General features: G+C 56.6%; 12 protein-coding genes across 12 annotated transcripts; 7 read left to right on the top strand and 5 right to left on the bottom strand.

Moving 5' to 3' along the window:
* Positions 1 to 1848: 1848 nt before the first annotated feature.
* VTJ04DRAFT_1328 (uncharacterized protein) lies at positions 1849 to 2301 on the top strand (the record flags this gene model as incomplete). Its single annotated transcript, XM_069359003.1, has 1 exon — positions 1849 to 2301. The coding sequence occupies one exon, from the start codon at positions 1849 to 1851 to the stop codon at positions 2299 to 2301; it is 453 nt and encodes a 150-aa protein (XP_069223936.1).
* Positions 2302 to 4323: 2022 nt separating this feature from the next.
* On the top strand, positions 4324 to 4533 carry VTJ04DRAFT_1327 (uncharacterized protein; the record flags this gene model as incomplete). Its single annotated transcript, XM_069359002.1, has 1 exon — positions 4324 to 4533. One exon carries the CDS (start codon positions 4324 to 4326, stop codon positions 4531 to 4533), a length of 210 nt encoding a protein of 69 aa, XP_069223935.1.
* A 101-nt stretch (positions 4534 to 4634) lies between these two features.
* VTJ04DRAFT_1326 (uncharacterized protein) lies at positions 4635 to 5622 on the top strand (the record flags this gene model as incomplete). Its single annotated transcript, XM_069359001.1, has 3 exons — positions 4635 to 5057; positions 5125 to 5267; positions 5325 to 5622. 3 exons carry the CDS (start codon positions 4635 to 4637, stop codon positions 5620 to 5622), a joined length of 864 nt encoding a protein of 287 aa, XP_069223934.1.
* A 40-nt stretch (positions 5623 to 5662) lies between these two features.
* Positions 5663 to 5881, bottom strand: VTJ04DRAFT_1325 (uncharacterized protein; the record flags this gene model as incomplete). The annotated part of the gene is made up of 1 exon (XM_069359000.1): positions 5663 to 5881. The coding sequence occupies one exon, from the start codon at positions 5879 to 5881 to the stop codon at positions 5663 to 5665; it is 219 nt and encodes a 72-aa protein (XP_069223933.1).
* A 1176-nt stretch (positions 5882 to 7057) lies between these two features.
* VTJ04DRAFT_1324 (uncharacterized protein) lies at positions 7058 to 9938 on the top strand (the record flags this gene model as incomplete). The annotated part of the gene is made up of 2 exons (XM_069358999.1): positions 7058 to 9083; positions 9145 to 9938. 2 exons carry the CDS (start codon positions 7058 to 7060, stop codon positions 9936 to 9938), a joined length of 2820 nt encoding a protein of 939 aa, XP_069223932.1.
* Positions 9939 to 10877: 939 nt separating this feature from the next.
* Positions 10878 to 13303, bottom strand: VTJ04DRAFT_1323 (uncharacterized protein; the record flags this gene model as incomplete). Its single annotated transcript, XM_069358998.1, has 3 exons — positions 10878 to 11675; positions 11734 to 12576; positions 12638 to 13303. 3 exons carry the CDS (start codon positions 13301 to 13303, stop codon positions 10878 to 10880), a joined length of 2307 nt encoding a protein of 768 aa, XP_069223931.1.
* Positions 13304 to 13894: 591 nt separating this feature from the next.
* On the top strand, positions 13895 to 14962 carry VTJ04DRAFT_1322 (uncharacterized protein; the record flags this gene model as incomplete). Its single annotated transcript, XM_069358997.1, has 2 exons — positions 13895 to 13957; positions 14018 to 14962. 2 exons carry the CDS (start codon positions 13895 to 13897, stop codon positions 14960 to 14962), a joined length of 1008 nt encoding a protein of 335 aa, XP_069223930.1.
* A 637-nt stretch (positions 14963 to 15599) lies between these two features.
* VTJ04DRAFT_1321 (uncharacterized protein) lies at positions 15600 to 17879 on the bottom strand (the record flags this gene model as incomplete). The annotated part of the gene is made up of 3 exons (XM_069358996.1): positions 15600 to 17220; positions 17282 to 17350; positions 17407 to 17879. The coding sequence occupies 3 exons, from the start codon at positions 17877 to 17879 to the stop codon at positions 15600 to 15602; spliced, it is 2163 nt and encodes a 720-aa protein (XP_069223929.1).
* A 1077-nt stretch (positions 17880 to 18956) lies between these two features.
* VTJ04DRAFT_1320 (uncharacterized protein) lies at positions 18957 to 20496 on the bottom strand (the record flags this gene model as incomplete). The annotated part of the gene is made up of 4 exons (XM_069358995.1): positions 18957 to 19992; positions 20048 to 20175; positions 20236 to 20336; positions 20388 to 20496. The coding sequence occupies 4 exons, from the start codon at positions 20494 to 20496 to the stop codon at positions 18957 to 18959; spliced, it is 1374 nt and encodes a 457-aa protein (XP_069223928.1).
* A 626-nt stretch (positions 20497 to 21122) lies between these two features.
* On the top strand, positions 21123 to 22628 carry VTJ04DRAFT_1319 (uncharacterized protein; the record flags this gene model as incomplete). The annotated part of the gene is made up of 2 exons (XM_069358993.1): positions 21123 to 21272; positions 21333 to 22628. The coding sequence occupies 2 exons, from the start codon at positions 21123 to 21125 to the stop codon at positions 22626 to 22628; spliced, it is 1446 nt and encodes a 481-aa protein (XP_069223927.1).
* A 278-nt stretch (positions 22629 to 22906) lies between these two features.
* On the bottom strand, positions 22907 to 23850 carry VTJ04DRAFT_1318 (uncharacterized protein; the record flags this gene model as incomplete). The annotated part of the gene is made up of 2 exons (XM_069358992.1): positions 22907 to 23420; positions 23513 to 23850. The coding sequence occupies 2 exons, from the start codon at positions 23848 to 23850 to the stop codon at positions 22907 to 22909; spliced, it is 852 nt and encodes a 283-aa protein (XP_069223926.1).
* Positions 23851 to 24929: 1079 nt separating this feature from the next.
* Positions 24930 to 25611, top strand: VTJ04DRAFT_1317 (uncharacterized protein; the record flags this gene model as incomplete). Its single annotated transcript, XM_069358991.1, has 2 exons — positions 24930 to 25056; positions 25370 to 25611. 2 exons carry the CDS (start codon positions 24930 to 24932, stop codon positions 25609 to 25611), a joined length of 369 nt encoding a protein of 122 aa, XP_069223925.1.
* Position 25612: the final 1 nt, after the last annotated feature.

Here is a 25612-nt window from a genome sequence, read left to right as displayed (position 1 = left end):
ATATCGTCACCGCGTGGAGACGTCCTTGACGCGTCGAAGCACTCAACAAAGCATACCGGATCTTGGAAGCGCCGTTACCTCCAAAGCCGCAAGTTCTATGTGGTTATCCCGGTATCTTCAGCAAGCAAACAGCACTCTGTCAGCCCAGCCAGGCAGATGAACAATACGGTACTACCGAGATGTCTGGAATACATGAACACGCCAGTGGCATTGCCATCGGGTAGACACGGAGAGACTCCCAAGCGGGATTCAAGCGTGAGTCGACATTGTTCCCCATTACCCCTGGGCTCACATAACGGACACAATTTCGTCAACACTGTGACGGGGTTTTGAGACATTCAAAGTTCATTGTTCTCCATGTCACACGGTGGGTTGAGAACCGGTATTAAGCATGACAGACTAGCTGGCTGCCTCGCGGAGGGCATGTGCGAGCTCATGAACGCGGTCTCTATCAACATCATCAGGATTTGCTTCGTTCGTTGCCTATCCTTCCACTCTTTGGCGGGTTCACAACCCCAATTCAAGCACAAGTATGGAAACTCTGGTAAACCCGAACTGACACACGTTCGGGGGAGGCTAGCGGACCGACTACATCGTCAATGAACCCAACCTGACAGATCGGCTCCAAGTGTTGATTGACCCGGCAAGGATGGTTCAGGATAATTATAGCAATAGCCGCCTGGTGCGGCCACTCGCTGGGTCAATCCCCGAGCATCAATGCCTCTTGTCGTCTCTTCTCGTATCGTATCTCACCGCGCTGGCGGAATCTATTAGCAGCATATATGTGAGGAAGAGCATGTTCAGGGGTCAATCACTGGAACGAAGGAGGAAGCGAGTTTCATCTCGGGATCAAAAAACAACACTTCCTGCTGGACCAGCTGGAGGTTGTGTTCCAGTATTTTAGGAAAACCTTCCTAGTACTCCAGCGATCTGAAGACATCCTAGGGTTATACCCTCACCAGCAAGGTTCATTGACGCACAACGCCCACCCTGTGGTACAAATCGCCATTCTTAGTCCAAGGGGCTCGTACGCCTTAGTAAGCTTTCCTTTTCTTGGACCTTAGGCTCAATGGAGATATCTCGTGTTCATTCTGAGTCGCCCGTCATCAGATCCATCATCCAGAGGAGGTTCAGACACCCCAAAGTGTGACCCACCCGCGTGTATCTAATTCTGGAGCATTGACATCGAGGACGAAGATCTATGAAAAGAGAATCAGGAAGGTGAGATAGAAAACACCACATCACCGAGAGCAGATCCAAGGGAAGCGAGACCAAGGGTCGCGCGCGATGAACCACCTTGACCCGGGTTTGTTGACGTCCTACAGAACCGAACCCCACGACCAGCGTGGAAGGAAGCGGAGCAGCATCACCGATGGACAGAACGGACGAGGGGGATCATTCCGCTACGTGCCTACTATTGCGTGCTAGGGCTCACTGAACCAGGCGGATTCCAATCATGGGTCCGTCCGGCCGGTCACGACACGAGAGTTCTCCGTCAGTGATGGATAATGGGATGGGTGGGCCTCAACTTGTGCGTTGCCTGACGAGGATGGTGTGGAAGGAGGGGGCCCCATATCATTCTGTCCTGTCCTGTTCTGCCCTGGCCCATTCGGTTTGAATTCCCTGGGTTGGTTCACCGGGAAGCTGCAGGAGGCAAGCGAGCATGAGCGAGCATCTCTCGCGATCTGGTTTTGGTATGCCTCTCGTCTTGTCCCTCGACATCATGTCCAGATCCAGATGTTCGGGAGAAAGAGGGCGGAAAAGGGATTTTCAACCCTCTCATACCGGTTGTGAATGTCAAGCTGAACTCGGCTGGCCTGATGTGCGTGAGCAAGCGAGACTCCTGAAATGCTCTCTCAGCTCTTCCCCCTTCGGTCTCTTTCGACCACGGGCATCGGGCCCAGCCAGCTCGTGGTGGGTGACCAGGGTTTGTTCTCATCGAGCAAGAGCAGCGAGAGGGCGTGGGAGGGGAGCTTCGGGACAGGGGAATGGGAGCCAGAGAGGAGAGAGCATGCCAGCACCACAGGATATGACAGGAACGTCTTCGGCCCGAGGAACCACAGATCGAAGAAGAAGACGTTGGGTCTCCATCGAACACTTGGAGACTCCGTCGGACTTTTCACACTTCATCCCGGCCCCATCCTGTTGGACCTGTCTCCAGTTCATAGGCACCCATCCCTTGAGGCACTTTCACCAGATGTGTGTTCCTACATCGAAGGCGAACGCCACTCTCTCAAGTCCGTGCAATCTCCGGGGATAACGGCTACTTCTAGACCACGCCACCCCATGCGAGAAGCATGACGTGCAGGAAGGACGATAAGCCCAATAGGTAGCCTAACGTCCTACCGTCGTGACAGGCTCTTGATATATTGGTGATGGTTGGTGGGTGGTGTGCTCTGTGGTGGACCGAGTTCTCAGCCTGGACTTTTACCTAATCTAGTGGGATGGCTGTTCTATACCCTCTCGGGAACTAAGGCCGTCTGTTAACGTCAGCTAGCCTGTTTTCGTCCTATCCCTTCATCGTGGCGAACAAGGCGGGTAGCAGGCCGATTTCTAAGAAAAGACGCAGCTTGGCAGGGGTGTCTGGGTCTCCTTTTCATGCCCGCCCGTTGACCCGTGCGTCAGGCGTCAGAACAACATGTGAAAGAAATGACAGATCAGGTTGACGGGCAAGCCACCTGCTGCTGAGCGGAAATTCCAGGCATTATCTTAGGTCCAGGTTGTCCAGTCCGAGGGCTGGGATACCGAACGATCAAGCAAAAGCAGCGGCAAGTCAGCCAAGTGCTGTGGTAGACGTTGACTGTTTGCGGCAGACAGATGTTTTGTGCTGTGAGCACGGGACCGAACCATGGTACACGCGACTCCTTACTGTCTGGTCCCGTCAGACAGAGTCTTGGGCACCCGATTCGAGCTTCCCTCTTGAGCGCAAATGTGGTGTGGTAGAGGACCTGCTAGTCGACGCAAAAGAACATGACAGCTTTCCCCAAAGCAAATCCACGAGGCCTGAGTCAGGGCCTCATTCTGTCTTCTTGTTGGTCGAACCTTGACATGTCCTCTAGTGTATTCGTCCCTTGTTCGTGATGTCTCACCCTAGATGCAGGGGGGAATATTTCCGGATTCGATCACTTAAGCATCAGTTAAGCTTAACCGAGCCACACTTCGGGATTCTTGTTGTCGTGCCACCACCACGCATGTAGTGCGCTGTAAACCCAGCGTGTGTGTACGACTCATAGCAACCGAGGGGGCCGCAGAGCCTCAACAACATCAAAATCATCAAACAATATATTTTCGGAGCTGTCAAGCCACGCCCAAGACGGGACTTCCCTAATTTCCCAGTGATATGCCGCAGGGTTTGACTGGGTGGCCGTGCTGCTGCAAGGGACGACCCGAGACAGCGAGGCTGGGCGCAGCCGGGACCCGAAAGTTTGAGGTCTTTGTTCGCTTGCTTGTCCCGCATGAATCTGGGGGCCCGGGGGTGCGTGCCCATTCGTCCAGGTCAACGTGACGGGGAGATGACAGTGGCCAGAGGACCCAAGCGAACGAACAAACGAACATGCGGGGAGACTTGCTTGCTGCTCAGCTGCCTCCTGTCACCAGGTACGGCTTGCGACACTAGCTAGGCCTTACAAAGATTGCGGTGGACCGTGTTTGTGGCCTCGTCCCGAAAGCCAAGCAGAGCAGAGGCCATCGAGGGGCCGTGGCGTGCTGCAAGTGGAAGGGAGCGAGGTGTGCATGTGTGGACATGTAATGTCATGCTTTGGATCGCGAGAGTGAGAAGGCTTCTGTGTTTTCGAAAGAGAACATGCACACCACATCCCTCTGCTGAAAAGGGGAACCACGGGTCTGCCGAGGCCGAGACGAGACGAGAGGGCCGTCGTGGCCGGAATTGCACAGAGCTATTTTTATAAACTGCGGGCCAACTGGAGCTTGTACCAAGGCTCCGTTACCCCCGGAAAGGGGGTCGCGGGGTAGTATGGATGCAACGCTCAAGGTCGCTAGCCCCACGAAGATCCTGGAACTATTGAAGGGTGAAAACCTGGATCGCTGGGCGCGCACTGACGAGAGCGACCCAAGGCCCCAAGGCAAGCAGCGGGCTTTTCTCTTCTCTCCCAATTGGGGGAAGAGAAGTGGTGGTTGATGAGAGTGGTGTGATGGAACCCCCTTGATGGGATGGATCAGGATCGCCTGCGGGTCGACGCAGTGTAGTAACGTAGCTACGCCCAGAACGATGATGGATTAGGAAGGTTTTTTATGCGATCCGGCCACCAGACGCCCGGGTTCCCAGGTCCATCCACCTCAGCTGTGGGTTTTGTTTTTTCTGGGATGGAAAACAAGGAGTCGTCGACTGGCATTCTCATTTCTAGCCCTCACTCCCCGTCGTCCTTCCCGCATGCCATCTCTCGATGCTACACTCCACCATCAACTTCTTGGATTTCTTGGGTGACGGGAGTCAATGACAACGACGAACTGACGCCAACAAGCATACGTGTCGCCAAGCCAGACGGATCGCGACGACATCTCACCAACCCCTGAGTCATTGACAAACACCACATTCGTTTATTCACCTTCAACATAACAACAACTACGACGACGACAAGCACAGCGGCAATCTCTTAAATTCAATATCAGCAAAAATGAGGTGGTTCGGGCGCGCGCTTCTTCTCGCCTCATTGGCGGTGTCGACGGTGACGGCGGAGCTCAGTTTCGTGGCGACCGTGAAGCAGGACGGCAAGGAGGTGGATGCGTCGAAGTTGGACTTCAAGCCGATCCCTCCAATTCGGCATCGGAGGCGAGGGGCGCACCGTGGCGGACGGACTGGGCAAGCAGAGCAGCAGCCAGAGGCCCGGGACTTGATCAGCTACAGCTCCAACTGGTGCGGCGCTTCACAACACACGTCCGACAAGGCCGACGCGATCAAGAATGTCTCGGGCTACTTCCAGGTGCCGGATTTGCGCCTGCGGCCAGGAAACCCGCCGCCGCAGTTCGCCGCGGCGTGGATTGGCATTGACGGCGCCGAGTGCAACACGACGCTGCTGCAGGCGGGAGTGACGACGGTGGTGAGTAGTCTTTGCTGTGGTGTCTCACTCATCAATGATGAACCGACAGACTGACTGTCCGATGCAGGTCAACTCCAACGGCGGGCAGAGCGCTTCGGCGTGGTGGGAGTGGTATCCGGAGGCGGCCTTCAGCATTGATGGGCTCCGGGTCAAGCCGGGCGAGTGGATCCAGGTGGACATTACGGCGTCGAGCCCGACGAACGCGATAGTGTAAGTGTAGTATCCTCTGGCGTGATGAACCGATAGATGCTGACCCGACTGGAGCAGTATCATCACCAACATTGACCGGGGCACGTCGGTGACGCTGCACATCAACAACGGCCCCAAGCTGTGCCGGGTGGACGCCGAGTGGATCGTCGAAGACTTCTACGAGTCGGAGAAGCAGGTGCCGTTCGCCAAGTTCAACGACGTCTGGTTCGTCAACGTCGGGGCGCGTACCAACAGCGGCAAGCGGATCGGCGTCGACGGCGCGGCCATGGTCCACCTCCAGGACGAGAAGGGCAGGACGCTCTGCTCAGCCGAGCGCTTCGACAACAACAACTTTGTCGCCATTTCCCATGACTAAAGTCCGCACATATTGTTTTGATAGAGATGCTAGAGGGTGGTTAATTAATATCGCCGCAAGGACTTTGTTTGGTGTGGGTTATTAACCTGGGTTGGGACCGAGGATGGGGATGGATGGGAGGACACTTCAGGATCAGGTACCTGGGCTTCTTTTTGGATAAGGGATGGACTTCTTGACGCCTGGCGAACATCACGTCAGGCATTGAGCAGGTGATGCTTGCTGATTCTTCCCGACCTTTTTTTTTTTTTTCTCTTCCCATCTTGTCTGTTTCTTGTATTTATTTTTTGGGTTGGGGGTTTGGGTCTGGCAAAAAGGTTGCACTGGGCGGGTTTCTGGCTTTTGCATATGGCATGATAGTTTGTGCCAAATACCAACAGAACAAAAAATTTTCTCATGAAAGTTTTGTCATCTGAGAATGTGTCAGCCTCACAGTGGGATGGCCTGAGTTGCGGCGGTGAAGACCTGTGTGAATTGAGGAGTGGGTTCTGGATCCTCATGAATCTGAGACTCCCCTCTGCCATAACCCTAACCCTCAGCCCACTCTCCGCCGCCACAATCCCACCTCCCCATGCTTCGGCCCCTTTCACCCTCACCACCAAAAAAACTAGCGATATCGCAGGGCGGCATGTTATCTCTCGCCATCGCTCTCGCCATTTCCCCCAGCAAAATGACTCACACTCTTCCACCGCCTCTTCGTATCTTTGCTGATGTTTTTCTTTTTCTGTGTTATCCCGTAGGCGAGATCCGGTAGACTGGTCCAATCCACTATTTTGTTTCCTTTTCTCCCTTCTTGGCTTGGTACTGTTGTGTCTACTTAGTACTGCCGAGACCCATCATGACGTTGCCGACCCGCACGTGGAGCCGGCAGAGCCTCAACGTGCTCTTCCGGCTGGCTGGCATCGACACTTTGAAACCCGGCACTCGCCAGTCCCACTGCTCTGGTGGCGAAGATTGCACGGGCTCCGGCCGTTACGAGCCCTGTAGGGCCGACTGACATCCAACGGCCATCGGCCTGGACCTGACTTTTCCAAGGATATCCGCCGCAGCCATACTTTCACCTTCGCCAAAGAAACCTCATCGTGATACGCATAGTCCCCACCAATGTCCAGCGGCGAAACAAAGAGCCCATGGCTCCCCTTCGTCCTTCTCGAGGACTTGGTCCTGAATGTATCTGTCTTTGACCGGCATACCTTTCCCATCATCCCCTTCCCGTGCCGTCCCGTCCCGTCCCTCCGTGATACTTGTTTCACAAGACTTTGATTCGGCCCGCCATTAACCTCTCTGGGTCTTTGTCTCTCCGAACTCCTTAGCTTTACACGGGACGCTACATCTTGCGAGCTGCGACCAGTCCACAACCTCATCAACATCTCGTCTTGAGCCTCTGCGGCCTCTTGACTTTATACGGTTCATTGAGCCCCGGAGGGTCTCCTGCACAATGGCCTCGCCACCGAAACCGGGAGAGCCGGTCGCCCCTGACCTCTCTATCCCGGACCACCCGCAGCACCCAGCCCAAGAGACTGTTGAGGGCGAGCAGCACTCCAAGGGCAAGGAGAAGAAGCGTGTTGGCTTCGTCGGTGATGTTGATCCCGACGAAGACGAACCGGGCCATCACTCGAGATCTCCTCCCAGCGAGCTGAGTGATATTGGGGGTCCGGATTACTTCTCCTACAGGACGTCGCCATATCACAACTCTCCTCAAGTCCGCCCCGTCAGGCGACCATCCATCGACGACTCCGAGCTCGTCCAAGCGGTAACCCAGTACTTTGAGCGCGAACAGCAAGGCCAGCACAGTCCGGTGCCGAGTCGCCCGCGCCCTGTGCTGAGGAAGTCGAGCGCTCTGTCAACTCCGGCCGAGTTCGACCTGTCCCCGCACCAGTCCGAGGTGGAGGCGAAGTACCGCGCCGATCGTCTGGCCTACGATGTGGGAACCTCGTCTATGCCCGTGTCCAGGAGAAATTCGTTTGACGCTGAAAGGGAGAATGACGATTTGCTCGGAGATTCTTCTGAATCCCAAGAACATGCATTCCGCGACGACATCCCCTCAAGGCCAGCAAAGAACTCTCAGGCTGTGGCAGAGGAGTTGGTCAGAAAACATAGCCACAACCACCACCACCAGAGGAATCTCTCAGCCCAGTCCTTCTCCCCAACCAGATCCGGAACCCAGACCCCCTTGGAGCATGACTTGGAATATGTTCCACGTCCGGAGAAGTACAAGGGCGGGATCCTGGGCACGCTCCTCCGCTTGTACAGCGCCGAGGCCAAGAACGGTGCGCCGTCCGGCGTGTCCAGCGCCGTCAGCACGCCTGCAAACACTCCGCCCATGTCGAGATCGAGCACCCCAAGACCAGACATCCTCCGTGGACGCAGAGGCCAGTCGTCCAGCACGCTGGCTGGGCTTATGGAGTCGTCCCTTGTGTTTGCCGCTCCAGGGTCAACGAAGGATATTGCCGAAGCCGTCTCGGAGAAAGTCAAGGAGGGAGGCCGGTCGAAGAAGGGGTTAAGGGGCAGAAAGAAGGCCGCCGAGGAATATCGCATCAAGGTCCATATCGCCGACATCCTGAACCGCCACACCTTCCTCATCAAACTCTGCAAAGCCCTCATCACATTCGGCGCGCCCACTCACCGCCTCGAAGCATATATGAGGATGTCAGCCCGCGCCCTTGGTATCGAGGGCCAGTTCCTCTACCTCCCAGATATCATGATCATTTCGTTCGACGACAGCAATACACATACAACCGAGGTCAAGATTGTCCGAGCGAGTCAGGGCCTGGATTTTGGCCGGTTACGAGACGTCCACAACATCTACAAAGAGGTGGTGCATGACCGGATAGGAGTCGACGAGGCAACGGCTCGCCTCAACGAGCTCACTTCGCGGAAGCCAAAGTTCCCCGTTTGGCTGCGCATTCTCCTCTATGGATGCGCGTCCGCGACAGTGGCACCCTTTGGTTTCGAGGGACGCTACATCGACATGCCCATCTGCTTCTTACTTGGCTGTCTGGTGGGGTTCTTGCAGCTCTACATTTCGCCGTCCAACGAGCTCTATGCCAATGTGTTTGAGATTACCGCTGCGGTCGCGACGTCATTCCTGGCACGCGTGTTCGGATCTCTGCAGGGGGGTAATCTGTTCTGCTTCTCAGCACTGGCGCAGGCGTCCATCGCTCTGATCCTGCCTGGGTACATGGTCCTCTGCGCCAGTTTGGAGCTCCAGAGTCATAAGATGATCTCCGGGTCCGTCCGAATGGTCTACGCGCTCATCTACACCCTCTTTCTGGGCTACGGATTCACCATTGGGTCCGTTATCTACGGATACATGGACAAGAACGCCGTCAGCGACATCCATTGCAAGGTCGGCGACAGCTGGTATACCCAGCGGCCGCCGCAGGACTATTACCTGTTATTCGTCCTGCCTTTCACGCTTTCACTTTGCCTCGTCTTCCAGTCCAAGTGGAAGCAGACTCCAGGTGCGTTTCCTGCGTCCTCTATCCAAGCTACCAGCACTCAGACTAACCTTCTCTCGTCCAGTCCAAATCTTCATTTCCCTCGCGGCATATTGCGTCAGCAGCTTCTCCGGACGCTACTTTAAAGGCAACGGCATCATTTCCAGCTCTCTCGGCGCGCTTACTATCGGCGTCCTCGCCAACCTGTACTCCCGCCTCGGCCGCTACGCCGAAAACTTCTTCCTCGACCTCTGGGAATCCCGCATCCTGCCTCGCGTGCGCCACCTTCCCGGCTTCCGCCGTCCACCATCCTACAACAGCGACTCCCCTCCCTACTACGACACCTCCACCTTCCCCACGGCAGCCGGCTCCTCCGAATCCCTCTCCTTCACTCACCACAATAAAGAACCCGACCCGGAACTGGGCACCGCCGCTCCCACCTCCAGCAACGTCAGCAACGTCAACAACGACCCTTCATCCCCCCACCGCCCCAGCGCCGCATCAACCCTCATGACCCGCACCCGCCGACGCGTCGGCTACGGCCTCGCCGCCGCCGCCATGCTCCCGGCCATCTTCGTGCAAGTCCCCTCCGGGCTAGCCGCCAGCGGGTCCCTGCTCAGCGGGGTGACGAGCGCCGACCACATTGTGCGCAACGAGACGATCCTAGCCGACGGGACGGTGGTTGCGGGGAACTTGACGGGCGCTGGGACTACGATGAAGGGAGGAGGGGCGGGAGAGCCGCAGCAGCTCAGCGCGTCGGCCTTTACGGTGCTGTTTAGCGTCGTGCAGGTGGCCATTAACATCTCGGTGGGGCTGTCGTTGAGCGCGTTGTTGGTGTATCCGTTTGGAAAGAGGAGGAGTGGGCTGTTTAGCTTTTGAGATATCTACGAGGCATGGACTCCACGCGGGCGTTGTACTGATATGTCATGAGCGTGCCGGCTGAGGGACCCAGGAACAACCCGGGATGGATGTTTGTGTTATTGGATCGAGGCGGGTTTGTCATGATGTTTATGGGATGTTACGATGTCGGGGGAAAGTTCAGATGAAAAATGGACTTTGGGGTCGATGAAAACGGTGGTTAAGGGGATTTTGATGGAAACGACGTCATGCTTGGTTTGTGCATGAGGCGTTTGGGTCTGGCGCAAGGGACATAGACAAATATTTGTTTTGGACACAAGCGGTCTCGAAAGTTGACAAAGTAGACTTACTGTAGCGTAGACTTAATGATATTAAGACCAATCGCCGCGAGACGCTAGTCACCTTGATTTCAACCACGTCTACATCCAGTTGAGATCATAAGTATCAATCTTTACCACAGTCTCAACCATCACGGGCATGAATCATCAACACGGGCATCGTTAACAATCACGAGTCACCTCTGAACAGCACACCCATTTCCGAAACCCAATTAATTCGGGGTATCTACTCAGACGGCGACGGGTATCACCAGTTCCTATTACCATGATGTCCTCTCAGGAAGATCACACCCAGCCAAACGCTGGGGAAGAGGAGGCCAGATACGTGCCTCAGATCCACGAAAGGAAACTAAACGGCAAGGAAAACTGCGCCTGACCCGCGCCAGAAACAACAACAAAACGAAAAAAAAAATCTCCGCATCCACCCATCAGGATATATATCCCCCCGTTGAACGCCAGCCATTTTTTCCCGGGCAACGAAATGCTCAACATAAAACAGGCCCTTGTGCCCCCCTCCCATCTTCCAAACGCCCATGCCATTCCCCGATCCCATGTGCAAACACATTAATGTGTATATGCAGCAAAGAAAAAAAGCAAAAAACAACTTCACCGGCCGGGACGTTTAAGCCTTGGGCTCGGAGCCCTCGGCGGCGGCAGGCCCCTTAGCCTCTTCGGCGGGGGCGGCCGCAGCATCCGCCTTGGCGGCGGCATCCTCGGCAGCGGCGGCGGGGCTCTTGGGGGCAGCCTCAGGGGCCGCGACGATGCCCTCCACTTCCTCCTTTTTGATGGAGGTGGTGTTGGCACCGTCAGCGGGCGCCTCCTCGGCGGCGGGGCCAGCCTCCGCCATGTCGACGTCGCCGTCGACGTCGACCTTCGCCGCAGGGGCAGCGGCAGGCTTCTCGGAGGCGGAGGCGGCGGCCTCCTTGTCCTCCTTGCCCTCATCGCGGGCAACTTCCTCGAGGACCTCCTCGAGGGCGGCCTCGACGTCGGCGTCGAGGGTGGCGGGCTTGGCGGCAGGGACGTCGCCGCCATCGACGTCCATGGCCTCGGTGTCCTTCTGGCGGAAGGACGTCTCCTGGCGCGAGGCGCCGCCAGGGCGGAAGATGCCGTTTTGGCGAGCCAGATCTTCGTCGTCTGACTCCTCGAACTCGTCCTCGCGTGCCACGCGCTTCTCCCACTGACGCTGCGTGACGCGGACATCTTTGTTCATGTCCTCGTCACGATCATCCTCCTCGGCTTCCTGCTCGTCGGTCGTGCCGAGGCTTTGGCGGGGGACATCCTGCATTTGGACCGAGGGAACGTGGGCCGTCTTCTTCAGGTTCTCGATGACCTGGTTCTTGATCTTCTCGAGATATTCCTGGCTGTTGGCGTTCTCCATGTTGGAGGCGCGGACGTCGAGCTCATAATCAGGACCGTAATACTGTGCACAGACTGTTAGCGGTGGACACCGGGAACAAGAGGGAGGGGGGGAAACTCACCTCGTAGTACTCATTGTACGGAAGAACACGGTCCATCTCGACACCGACCAGGCGGCCAGTCTCGTAAGCCCAGGTGCGGGCAACGTTGCGCATGGTATATCCACCACCTCCAAGGACAAGAGTCGGGAGATTGAAGCTGCGGACGTAGTTCACGCAGTTAGCGTGGCCGCGCATGCTGAGGTTGAAGCAGCCAAGACGATCGCCAGACAAACTGTCACCACCGCACTGGAGGACAACGGCTTCAGGTTGGTAGTATTGCATGACGGCGGCAATGGTGGGCTCGAAGATGGTCTTGTACGTCCAGTCGTCGATACCGTCGCGCAGAGGGAAGTTGACCGCATAGTACTTTCCCTGGCCGATGCCGATGTCGCGAAGCTCGCCGGTGCCAGGGAAGTACTCGCCGTACTTGTGGAACGACACGGTCATGACGCGGTCGGTCGTGTAGAATGCCTCCTCAACGCCGTCGCCGTGATGGACGTCGATGTCAATGTAGAGCACACGCTTCTTGAAGCGCAGCAGCTCGAGGATGGCAAGGACGATATCGTTGACATAGCAGAAGCCGCTGGCCTCGCTCTTTTTGGCGTGGTGAAGACCACCAGCCCAGTTGATGGCGATGTCGCACTTTTCGCGATTGAGGCGGGCAGCGCCCTCCATGCTGCCGCCAGCGCTGATACCGCAGAACTCGAAGAGACCGTCAAAGACGGGGCAATCATCACCGACGTTGTACTTGCCCTGCTCTCTCATAAAGGAGTCCATGTTGTCGGGCGTGACCTTCTGAAGAAACTCGATGTACTCGTCGGTGTGGAATTGCGTCATCTCAGATGTGACGGCGGGCTTCGCTCGCTGTGGGAATTGTGTCAGCAAACGAATCCGAAAATCCGGTGAACACGGCAATAAAACTTACGTAGATTTCGAGGAACTTATACACGTTGTAATTCATGACCAAACTGTGCGCAAGCCGAATGCGATGCGGCTTCATGGGATGGCCGGTAACGTAGGCATAGTTGCCAATGTCCGAGTCGTAGAAGTAGGCGACCCGTTTCCTGACAGGGTCAAAGGTCGTGTACAGAGGACGCGAGCGCTGCACGCCCGACGGATCGGTCGTCATGGTGGGATCGGTGACGCGAGGCATGTCGTCAACTGGCAGGAGAGGATTGTGATCGACGACCGACGAAGAAGTGTTGATGTGGCTGTGGCTAGAAGCCGGCTGAGAGTTCTCAGAGTTGTTATCGGAAGCCTCGGAAGAGTTGTCAGAGTCGGCCTCGACCTCTTCTTCGTTGTCTTCGTCAATGTCTTCGTCGAGGTTCTGGTTGGAGTGGCCACGAGCTGGACGACGGTTGAAGGGATCGGCCCTGGGCCAAAGGCCACTGCTGCGAATGACAGGAGGATTGGTGTCGGGATCGGAAACGGAGTCGCCGTCCGAGTCAGAATGGGAAGAATCGACGATGGAAGAATGGCCAGGTGGGGAGTCGGGAACTTGGGAGTCTTCCACGTCTGGCGTTGAAATCGATGAAAGAGTGGAATTGGATGAGAAGCGAGGCTGCACCTCGCGCCGCTGTTGATCAGACATCGTTGGTTATCTTATCGCGAGCGGCACGCCGATTGGTCAATGAGTTCAGACGATCCGTGTAGGTCCGTGCGCGATGGTGTTGGCACAGTCTTGCGCACGGTGGTTTGTTCGGGAAAACTTCGGAGGTTTAGCAAAGTTCAGGCGGGAGTTTTGTGGGCAAAAAGGAAATGTGGGGCTCAGATGTGGGGCACCATATGTGGGGCTAGGGAGAGTGGGGCCAAGCACAGCTTCCAGGTTCCCGCCTGAGTTGGGAAGTCTTGCTTAGTCATCCATGGCCGCCACAGCAGCCGCAGCAGGCTGCCAATGATTTCGTCAGTCAAGTGTCGGTGCAGCCAAGCTCGGCGGCGCGATCCAGCAGCACCAAGACAGCCCGAAGCTCCAACATCAACACATCGACAACACACAACCACCATCTACACTTCCACAACACCACAGAGTCTTCGGGATTTCTTCTTCTTTTCATCCTCTCCAACAACATACCCCGAGACTCAGCTCCATTGACCTGGCTAATCCCCCACTACATCCCAATCTCCCTTTCCACCATCCCCCACACCCCTCGTCTCCGACCCTCGAACCCGACAACCACCAGCCATGGATCGATTCAGCCGTCTGTTGGGCGGCGGCATGAACTTGGGCGGTCCTGCCGCCGGGGCTGTAAGACTTACGGCCTACATACGCTCTGGGAAGCCGTCATACTAATGGATATACGTCCAGGATAACACCAGCCTCATCGACAACTCCGAGACCGTTCACATCTCATCCCTCGCCCTCCTCAAGATGCTCAGGCATGGTCGCGCCGGTGTTCCGATGGAAGTCATGGGTCTCATGCTGGGCGAGTTCGTCGACGATTTCACCGTTCGCGTGGTGGACGTGTTCGCCATGCCTCAGAGCGGAACGGGCGTCAGCGTCGAGGCCGTCGACCCGGTCTTCCAGATGAAAATGATGGACATGCTGCGGCAAACGGGCAGGCCCGAGTCCGTCGTCGGTTGGTACCATTCGCATCCCGGTTTCGGTTGCTGGCTTTCTTCGGTCGATATCAACACCCAACAAAGCTTCGAGCAACTCACCCCCCGCGCCGTCGCCGTCGTCGTCGACCCGATACAGTCCGTCAAAGGAAAGGTCGTCATCGATGCCTTCCGCCTCATCAACCCTCAGTCTCTGATGATGGGCCAGGAGCCCCGTCAGACCACCTCCAACGTCGGCCACCTCAACAAGCCATCCATCCAAGCCCTCATCCACGGCTTGAACCGCCACTACTACTCGATCGGCATCAACTACCGCAAGACGGCGCTGGAGGAGAATATGTTGATGAACCTGCACAAGCACCCATGGACCGATGCCCTGCAGATGGAGGACTTCCGGACCGAGGCACAGCGCACCAAGGAGCGGCTCCAGCGTCTCGTCAGCCTGGCCGAGGGCTACGAGAAGAGGGTCAAGGAGGAGACAGAGCTCACTAAGGAGCAGCTCAAGACCCGCTACGTCGGAAAACTGGATCCCAAGAAGCACTTGGAGGATGTCGGGCAACAGCTCATCGAGGACAATATTGTTGCTGTCACGAGGCAGATGATCGACAAGGAAGCTACCATGGCCAAGAAGGACACGTCGGAGACGAATGGGCAGTTGAATGGGGATGAGATGGAGGTGGAGGAGGAGCTTTGAGGCATTGTCTTTGGGGGTAATTACCTACCTACTCGGCATTCTCTTGCCGGACGGGACCTTGTATGACTAGGCGTTCCGGTGGGATGGTGCGTCGGTGCAGCCACAAATACAAATTGAACATGCGAGCATGCATGTCCATGATGATACGACTCTCACATCCAAATACCATGCCGTCTTATGAGTTGCATAGTGTAAGATCCACTGTTGCCATTCCGTCCAGAGCACTGGCGGCTACTCACATCCACCCGAATGTGCGTTTCTCACTTATTATGCCGCCTTGTGCCACACCACATCGTTTCTGATGGGAATGGACAAAGTCAGTGGTGTTGAAATCGAGGCCAAGAGATCAACACGGACTACGGGTACTTGGGCTCGTCTCTACGTTGCACGACTTGATCGCCAGAACAGGTGGTTTGTGGGTAAAACACCGTGAATTGCTTCAGTCCTGTATCTGCCCGTCTAAAACCTCCCACCTTTTTGCTCTGAACGCCTCGCATTGCCATGAACATGATCTATGATACACAGGAAAATGGGAATCTTCAACCCACATCCTCTTAAAATCCACTCCCCGAGATGCCTTGCGCAACTCCGCAGGATGCAGAGTGCGCCTCTCTATCTAGATATTCTGCCAAACACCTTAAGCCACCTGGTCCTGAGGCTCAGCCACAGCGGCGATGGTCGGCATGGTGCAGTTCTGACCTTTCACCTTGGTGATAAAGCTAGGGCCAGCATTCTCAAGTTTGAACCCATCCTCCTGGTCCGTGGGCTGGGGGTCAGCAACCGCAACTATAGTTGGCTGGGTACAGGTCCAGCAGCTTTGACGCTTCGCCTTGCTGGTAAAGCCAGGACCGGGATTCTTGGGCTCGAACCCGTTCACCTGGTCCTTGGGCTTGGGAATAATCCTCCCGCGGAAGCAAAGGCTGTCCTCAGGCAGGATATGGGGCACCGCCCAGCCGTTGTTGCAGTGACCGACGGCTGTGGAGTTGAAGCAGATCAGCTCGCCCTGGAAAATGCAAGGAACGGCATCGCCGCGGGGCGGGTTGTAGGGATATCCTGTCGGGACGGGGTGCGCCCACGCGGCAGTAGTAGTGGTGGTGCCGTTCGGCAGGAAGCGGTTGCGGCCGAGGCTGATGTCCCGGGGGTTCCTGGGGCTGGGCAACGGGACGGGCGGCTTGGGCTTCTTCTTATCCTTGTTGTTCGGATCGCCCTCGGCGCGCTTCTCGTTGCCATTGAAGGGATTCCTGGGGCTGGGTGACGGAACAGGTGGCTTGGGCTTCTTCTTGTCCTTGTTGTTCGGATCGTCCTCAGCAGGCATGTCGTGAACTGTACGATCATTGCCCTCAAAATCAGCATCTGCGCGGCGGACATTATCATCGTCCTGAGGCTTGAGCCTCCCGTCCTTGCACTTGAAGCCCTTCGGCACAGGCCCGGCGGCAGCCACACCCCAAGTGCACTCGCCGTAGACCGTCTCACTGTAGCAGATGATCTGGCCGTTGTAATCGCACTTGTAGGCAACATTGCGAGGCCCATGGCTGACTGGCGGATGGCCAAGGGGAAAGGTCGTGAGCGTAAAGAGAACAGGCGCGCTCGTGCTGGCTGGGGGAGGGGTGATCTCAGGACTACCCGTCGTAGTTGTGTTCGGGTCCTCGCCAAAAGGAAGGCTGCTCACGACAATAATGGGTGTGACGGTCGTCGAAGAATGATCACCGTGACCATCGTTGTGGTAAAAGTCCCTAGGCCTGCCGGTGAACTCAAGATCAACGGTGGTCTCCGAGCTCTGCGACTTGGTGCAAGTCACAGCAGCCTCGTTGACGTCAGGCCCAATGGTGCCCGTGAAGATAGGAGTAAGAGTAACATTCTCCATCACCGTGGTGATGATCCCAGTGAAAGTGGGCATCGGAGGGGCGTGGCCGGTGCAAGTAGGCGTGAAGACAGGCCCGTCGGTGGGGATGTTGGTCTCCCCGGCAGCATCACGTTCCGCGACAATCGGATCAGGCTCGAACGTTGGAATCAACGAAGCAGCCGGGATCTGGGGGCAGTAATTGGCTGGCTTGATGGAGGGATCCGTGGGATTCTGAAGGACACGACCGTAACGCCCGGGGTTAGGGATGTTGAGTACGACGGCCTCGAGATTGGTGCCTGTGTCGCAGTTGGGAACGTCCGGGTCATCATGGTAGTTGGCGATAAAGATGTCGGGCAGATCAGCCATCTGCTTCTCATTCTCTGTACCACCGGTGATGTAGACAGGTGCGCAGTTCCTGCAAGTCCCGGCTGGTCAGCATGGTATTGTGATGGAGTTCTGGTTCCGCGACATCTTACATGTAAATCTCCTTGTTACCGATCTTGTTGAACCAAGTCCAGGCGAAGGTAGCCGGGCCGTTCTTGAGGCTTGAGTGTGTTAGTCATGAGTCTCAATCATGAAGTCGGCAAGAGAGTTCACTTACAACTTCGGAATGGGAATCATGAACTGACGAATGCAGTCGAGACCCGAGTCATTGCTACAATGATTGCTGTCCTGACGCATGTTCTTGTCTGCCGCGATGGCAGGAAGGTTCTGAGTCTCATCCGTGAAGATTGCCGGGCAACCACCGATGATGGTGTAGATGGTCATGAAGCGAGCCGACTTGTTCCAGTCACCACCGTTGACGGGCTCATCGTAGGTGATGCTGAACTGGCACGAGCCACCGCCATGTTGGGCACCACCGGTGAAATTGACAAGGGTCGTGGTGCCAGCAACGACAGGAGTACGCTCGGCAAAGCTGAACTTGTTCTGGCATGGGTAGGGATTTTTGATGCCATTCAGAGGATTGACCTGAAGGAAAGGTTCGGTGTCAAGGTTGAACGGGGTCGGCGTGTTCATGACCATGTGGCCACCGACCCCGCCCATGAGGAACAGGGCGGGGAGGAGCGACAACATTGTCGCCGGTGATAGAAACAACGGTGTTGTCAGTTGTGAACTTGTTGAATGAATGGAGGGCTGAAGGAAGGATATGAATGGTGATCACCGAGGTGGTAGTGAGTGGAAAGGTTTGAGGAGATGGAAGTAATTTGGCAGTGAGAGAGGAAGAAGAACCAGGAGGAACGCGTCTCGGAAAAACCTCGAGAGTCGGCTTCTACCCTCTAGGTCGGAAAAACTTCAGGGCTTAGGCAACAACCCGGAAGTCCTCCGATACAGGACCTGAGCTTTAGGTTTAGGTTCAAAGAAATTCAGGAAAGCACGGGAGCCCTCCTTCCTGCGATCCTCGGTGTTGAGGCCTGACCCCTCCGACTCCGGGTGACCGAGGAGAACCCCAAACCCTGCCTGGAAACAGAAATCACGGATTCGATCTCCTCTACCCTCCTCATGTCAATGCGCTCACGGTTGCTAGCACCAAGTCATTACATCGCTTGGTTGTTTACTCCTCGTGGACACCGAACGGGTCTCTAATTCTCACACCGACCAGGTCCATGACGATGTCACGTCAACGTTTTCTGCTTCCTCCTGGGGTATAAAGTTTGGGCCTTTAATCTTCGAAGGTTCTTTTTGGAGTTTACTGTCTCAGGAAGTATTTGAAGCTCAGTGGAGGAGTTAAGTGTGACTGTGGTTCACGCTGTTTGCCCTTGACCACATGTAACTCTTCATTTCGTCTCATTCACACTGCTAACGACCTGCTCACATAATGAATTGGAACGTGAATTTAATCACTGGAAACAATGTATTTTGGGATTCACGAAAGTGTCTTCGATATTCTGGGTCATGCTCGGCCTCGTGCGTTGACCACAGAGATTTGTTTACTCTGGGTTGTGGATTCAGTGGCATTATGTGCCCCAGCAACCAACATCAACAACACCCATACAGGATGATAACATCAACAATGTGCAGACCCGGCAAAGACAGTACCCAGAAACATAACTCGTAATAAAGTAGATCCCCTCAATGATTCATTGATACCGTTCATCATTACTCGTATCTACATCTACTCATCCATCCACTCCTCTGCTCATTCATTCCTCATCACAACCCCCCAAGCAACTCCAACGCCTTCCTCAACTCCCTAACCGCCGTCGGCACATCCTCAAAATTTAACGCAGAAATAGCCCATTTTGCATGCTTCTGCGCTTGCACCATATTCGCCTCGTCCGTTGTAAATCTTGAAGGTTGCGGAGGCGGAGCAGGTGGTGGAGCCGAGTAACCGACCGGGGCCGGAGCGGGGACGGGCGCGGCCGCCGGCGGAGGCGCGGAAGGGAGGTGCGCTGATGGCGTCGCCAGGTTCTGCGGCGACACAGCTGAAGGGAAATAGGGATTATTGGGAGGGATGGGCGGTGGTATCGCCGGTACAGTTGGGGGACTAGCAGAGAATGCTGGCGCCGCCGGCGGACTGGTGGAGAAGTTGGACGGTGGCACCGATGGAGGAGTAGGAGGTTGGCGATAGAAGCTGGCGGCGCTGTGGGTTGGGCTCGCAGGAGGCGGGGGCTGAGACCATGGTGCAGGCGCTGTGGGTGGTGGGTTTAGGCTGGCTGGTTGGGGGGCTGCCAACCCTGTCGGCGGCCCAGGCAGTTCTGGCGGCGGCGGAGGAGGAGGATGTGCGGCATGATCAGAAACGGGCGATATCGAGGGAGCAGGAGCGAACACGTCGGATTGCGATGGCTGGGTCAGGTGGGAGGGAACACCAGGAAGTTGGGGACCGGCATCGGAGAGGGGAGAGGGGGCCGTGGGGCTGTGAGGCAACGAGACACCAGCTGCGTCCCTGAGAAGGTCGGCATCCGGAACTTCCTCGACTGTCACGGGTCTCGGCCTCTTTGCGGCTGTGTCGGGGGCATTTGGCGCCGCGGCGCCCGGCGCGTCCGGGACTGGCTGCTCGACGGGCGGGATCTCCTCTCTCTTCGGATTTGACTCGTTGGGGTCCTTCCCTTCTTTGATCGACTTTATTATCCGCGCCGCGTTCCATTTTGCGTACTTGATCTTTTGCTGCGTCTCCTGGTCGATGGGGCCCCAAACGTTGGCGACGTGGAAAAAGGTTGCGGCGGCATCAAAGGTGGTGGCGGTTTGCCTAGTTCATGTTAGTGCTGACAGGAACACGCATGGAGATACGCAGTCAAGCATACTGAGTCACCCGGTTTGCCCTGATAACGCGCTCCGCTCGATCGAGTGTTTCCTGGGCAAACTGCTCAACGTAGGCTTGGGCTGCGGCGTCGTCGGCGATAGCGGCCTCGTTCGCATACTCGGACTTCGTCTGAGGTGGACGGTCAGTGTGGTTGTAACTGAAAACCCCAGAACAATGAAGTATCCGCACCTTTTCCAGGTCATCCATAAGGGTCTTTGTATACTCGAGGATCTCTTGGTTGGTCGTGTGCAGCCCCTTGGCTAGGATCTGGTTGACAGCCCAGTACTCGCCTGCGAGGGTCAGACATACGGCCAGTCCTCACGAGTACCGAGTCGACGTACACCAATACGCCATGATCGGCTTGACAGTGCGCAGCTGGGCGCCTTTGGTGGCGCATTTCCAGATATTGATGTCGGCCTGGCGAAGGGCCGCGGGGACGGAGTCGGCCATGGCGGGGACCGGCAACGAGGTTGGAGACGAAGGTCGACGGATATGTGGACGAAGTTCTCGCAGACAGCAGTCGGAGCAGGCCAGGCAGCCCAAGAAAGCCGAGGCAGGTCGTCGGAGTTGTCGTCAGCCTTGCGCCCTGGTGTGGGAGCCTCGCCCTCTCCACAGACACTCGTCGTTGTCTCGGCCGTTGGAGAGGTGGCGCCAGGAGGTGTCAGTTGGGCGGGTCAGGGTGCTTGATCCCGCCGCCAAGACCTCCAGACAGCGGCACAGCTGCCTGGTTGCCCCACCATCTGCCGGGAGCTTGGGCCATCTTTCCGTGTTTCTGGCGCCTTCTCCATCACCAAAACATGATTGCATTTCATGGATTGGACAATGTGTTCTTTTGCCAAAGTCGGAAAAATGCCAGCTTGAACTCTACCTCTCGTCCTCACCATACGACAACTAGATAAGATCCGGTGCGCCCGGACACTTACGGGATATCCTGACTTACAGATTCCAATCGATGAATTGCTAGCCGCCATTGAGGCTCTATCCCTCCACTTGCTTCCCGCCCCGCAGCTTTGTGACCATCTTCCCGTAACTGCTCCTCCCCCCTCTAGACCAAGCTCAGCTTCAATCCGTCCATCATGCACCATCACTCTCTCTGTGCCGTGGCAGTGGCCCTGCTGTCGGCCCTGCCATCGGCTCAAGCCGGCCTGTACACCAAGAAGTCACCTGTCCTGCAGGTTGATGCCAAGGACTACGATCGGCTGATCAACAAGAGCAACTACACCTCAGTGAGTTGACCCGAGAAGAGAACGGCGCGCCCCGTCAATTGTAGCTGACTCGACCTCTAGGTCGTCGAGTTCTATGCCCCGTGGTGCGGCCACTGCCAGAACCTCAAGCCGGCCTACGAGAAGGCAGCCAAGAACCTCGAGGGCCTCGCTAAGGTGGCTGCCGTCAACTGCGACGATGACGCTAATAAGCCGCTGTGCGGCCAGATGGGCGTGCAAGGTTTCCCCACGCTCAAGATTGTGCGCCCCAAGAAGGGTGGCGGCAAGCCCTTCGTCCAAGATTACCAGGGCCAGCGAACGGCCAGCGCCATCGTCGAGGCGGTCGTCCAGAACATCAACAATTACGTCACACGCATCGAGGACAAGACGCTCGACAAGTTCCTGTCCGAGAATAAGGATTCCCCCAAGGCAATCCTCTTCACTGAGAAGGGCACCACATCGGCCCTGCTCAAGGCCATCGCTATCGATTTCTCCGACGTTATCCAGATCGGCCAGGTGCGGAACAAGGAGACCAAGGCGGTCGAGAAGTTCGGCATCACTAAGTTCCCTACTCTGATCCTTCTGCCCGGCGGTGATGCCCCTCACGTCGTTTACGATGGCGAGCTCAAGAAGGACGCCATCGTCAAGTTCCTCTCCCAGGCCGGCCAGCCGAACCCCGAGTGTCCGCCTCCCAAGGCTTCTTCCAAGGAGAAGAAGAGCAAGGACTCGACTAGCTCCAAGTCCAAGGCCTCCTCCTCCAGCAAGCCCACCTCCTCCACCACCGAGTCCGCCGCCCCGACCCAAGAAGTCCCCGTCATCGTCGAAACCGCCCTCCCCATCCCTTCCATCAACACCCACGAAAAGCTCATCAAGGAGTGCCTGACCGACAAGTCGCACACCTGCGTCCTGGCCTTTGTCCCCGAGGGTGGCAGTGAGAAGGCGCGCAAGGGCCTCGAGAGCCTGTCCCAGCTGGCCTTCAAGCACGCCCAGAGCAAGCGCAAGCTGTTCCCCTTCTACGAGGTGCCGGCCAGCAATGAGGGCGCTGCTTCTCTGCTCAAGGCTCTGGACCTTCCCGCTCGCGACGTCGAGATTATTGCTGTCAACGCCCGTCGCGGCTGGTGGCGCCACTACGATGCGGCCGATTTCGGGGTGGAGAGTGTTGAGAGCTGGATTGATGCCATTCGCCTGAGCGAGGGCGTCAAGAAGAAGCTGCCCGAGGGTCTGATTGCCATTTCTGTGGAGGAGGCTGCGTCCTCGACGTCTGAGGAGGCCACAACCGCGACTCCGGAAGCCAGCGAGGCAGCTGCTCAGTCGGAGACTGCTTCAACTCAGGCATCAGAGCCGTCCGTTGAGCCGGAGACTTCGCATGACGAGCTGTAAAGTGGAGATGAGGGGCGCGTATGTGTGCGCATTGTATATTGCGTGTAAAACTGGTCTTGCGTTTGTGGTTAGCGAGGGCATCATTGGCGCAGTCTCTGGGATATGTTTGCTGCATTTTCATCTCGTTTCAAAAAGCAACCACACCGGCGTTCAGCTGGTGACGTAGGTAGTAAGGAGAAATAGCGAAAACCAAACCTCTCACCTGGATATCTTGCCCGTTGACTTTTCCTTGTTCATTCCGAATTCCCATTAAGACCCCAAGCGCCATCCGACAACCTTTAATCAACCTCCATATCGTCCAACCCAACTCCCCTTTCAACCGTTCCCTCCAGAATCATCCTCCTCCCCTTCTCCCTCACCACCCGATCCAAAATCTCGCGCACCTGCTTACACCCATCCACGCCCACCGCCAACATCCCTTCCAACCTGCTCAACTGGACACGACTCTCGCACACGAGGGCCACGACCCGATCCGACTCGCCCAGCGTCGCCACCGTCAAGAACGGCAGCTCTTGCTCTTCCTGGTGGTTGAGGTCCAGCAACGGGTCGGCGCCTTCGTCGTTGGCGGCGTAGGTGGATGTCGAGCCGGCCGTGCAGGCCGCAACGTAGTCGGCCATGGGGATGCCGGCGTCAACGCAGGCGAGCGTGGCGGCGTTGATAAGCGCCGCGAGGAGCGAGCCGTCCTGTGAGAGGACGTGCAGGGAAACGTGGATCTGGCTGTGCGGGAAGAGGTGGGTGTGTAGGCTGGCGGCGAGGGCATTGGCGACGGTGCTTTGGAGTTCGGCGGTTCGTCTGGTAGTTGAGGGAGCATGTTAGCATGTCATGTCATGTCATGTCATCATGGTGTAAGGGAGGGAAGGAGGGAGGATGGGGACTAAACGTACTTGTCATTCCTCCCGTGCCGCTTGCGATCAATTGAACTGAACCCCGCGATGACGATGCTCACGACGATCTCGGCGCTCCCTCCGCTTCCAACTGTACCGCCACCACCTCCTGCTCCACCACCACCGCCAGTTCCGGTCGCAACACCTCCCCGGCGTGGACCCGGCTCACTAGGCCCAGTCACGACGCACATGACTTTGGTGTTGCCCATCTCTAGGTAGCTGGAGCCGTCGGCGGCGGCCTGGGTGCGGATTTGGGCATGGACACGGCGCAGCTCGTTCCAGCGCCGGCCGTCGACCCGGAGGAGGGCGAGGCTGTAGGTGGATGTGTCGAGAGGCATGGTTGGCGGTTGGCTGTACGAGCTGTTTAGACGGGGATCGGGGCTTTGGGGGAGCGGTGTCTACAGGTTGCCAGGCGCCCTCGGTATCGCGGGGCAGCCTTGTCGAGGAGGCCGCGGGGTGCCGTCGGAAAAGGTCTTTGATCTTTGATATCGGTCGCACGAGCGGCAAGCCGGGCCGTTTGTGCAGGCTAGACGAGGGGCGCTTGGTCTCCCCTGTTCGTTCGAGGCAGGTTGTGTGTGACAATGACCAGAGCAATACTCCGTACGCTGCGTGGGACACCGTTTGTCGTTGGCCTTGTGGTCCCTGTCCTTGGGTCGGGCTTTTTTGGTGTTGTGCTGCAAAGAATTGGATCGCCGTTGCGGGGATCAAAGCTTGGCGCTGTTGTGGATGGGTGGAGCCGGACAGTTGACGTTGCTTTGACCCAGAATCGGATGCAGCAGTGAGATCGATCTCGATTTCCCGAGATGAGGGTTTTCAACGGCATTTTCATTTTATCATTTCTTTCATTCATACGCTTCTGTTGTAGGTCCTTAGTTTCCAGGCTCATTGGGTAATTATGACTATCAACATCTCTGCTGTTGAGGAAGAGCAGAGTTCCCACTGAAAACGCCGGAGGCCTTGTCCCCAGCCAGATGGGAACAGGCTTGCGGTCGGCACAAGGAAAAGATCTGGCCCAAGATACAGCGTCAGCCTCGCATGAGAGAGAGATCTGGGAGGTGATGGATGCGAGCGGTGAAGTGAAAAAACAAGTTCGCCAACAGCAACCCATTCTTCGCTGCAACCGAGACGAAACAAAGAAACAAGCCAAGGGCCCAGCCATGACCGCTTGGGTCAGGAGAGCGACAGACACTGCGACATGCCCCAGTTTTTCAACTTCTAGATGTCGCCCAATCCGTCAGTGCGCGGATGGCGTCGTTGCCCCTGATGCCCATCGCGTCTCTGCTCAGCGCTGCACTGTTCACTGCGTTGTGTTGATCACTTGTGTTGAAGCTGTCAGTCATGAGGGAATCTGTGAGAGAAAGCAGTGAACACAAACACTCCGTTTCCCACAGCGCAACTCCCGTCCACTGCCGGGAAAATGCCCACCACGTGGCGTGCTTCCCTTTGCATGAAGCGGCACATCGTCAAGTTGAGTGCTCTTGTTGCTCCAAGCATGAAAACAAATGGCAGCTCCGAAGAGGCCACCATCCAATCACAAGCCGTGTGTCCCTGACAGGGGTCCACTCTTGGCACAGAGGTTGGTCCACTCGGCTCGAGGCAATTTTCAGGGACCAGAGTCTGGAAGGTGCGTCGCCCAGGAACCATGACTTAGCTCAGCGGCTGCCGGGCCCAATTTGGGAAACAACGGGTCTCGGCTCATTTTACCACCCCTGCTCCCTCATTCAGGGTCTCTTGGCCGCTTGGGCCCTGCGAACCCATTTTCTCCTACTTCTCCCCCAAAATGACTCCGTCTCTCCCTTCTTCCACCAACATCTGATTTCCCCAACGCGTTTTCGCGCTTCGTCCGCTCTTTTCGAGATCTTTGCGTCTCAGTTCGCTCTTTTACACCCCGTCGTTGCGCGACACACTCTTTCGCACCCAGGAGCTTGTCTCCGTCACGATTGACCGCGTCGTTCCTTTCGTCGAAGCCGAAAATAAACAGCTCGTTTGGGACCGTCAGCAGGCGCTGGCTTACGATCGACCATCTCGCCAACAGTCATCTCGTCTTGACATCTACGACTACAGCTACGATTTTGGATAGACAAAGGGCCCGGATCTAGG

This window comes from Mycothermus thermophilus, assembly GCF_041956435.1.
Source record: "Mycothermus thermophilus strain CBS 625.91 unplaced genomic scaffold VTJ04scaffold_1, whole genome shotgun sequence".
NCBI lineage: Eukaryota > Fungi > Ascomycota > Sordariomycetes > Sordariales > Chaetomiaceae > Mycothermus > Mycothermus thermophilus.
This window is presented reverse-complemented; position numbering and strand designations above follow the sequence as displayed.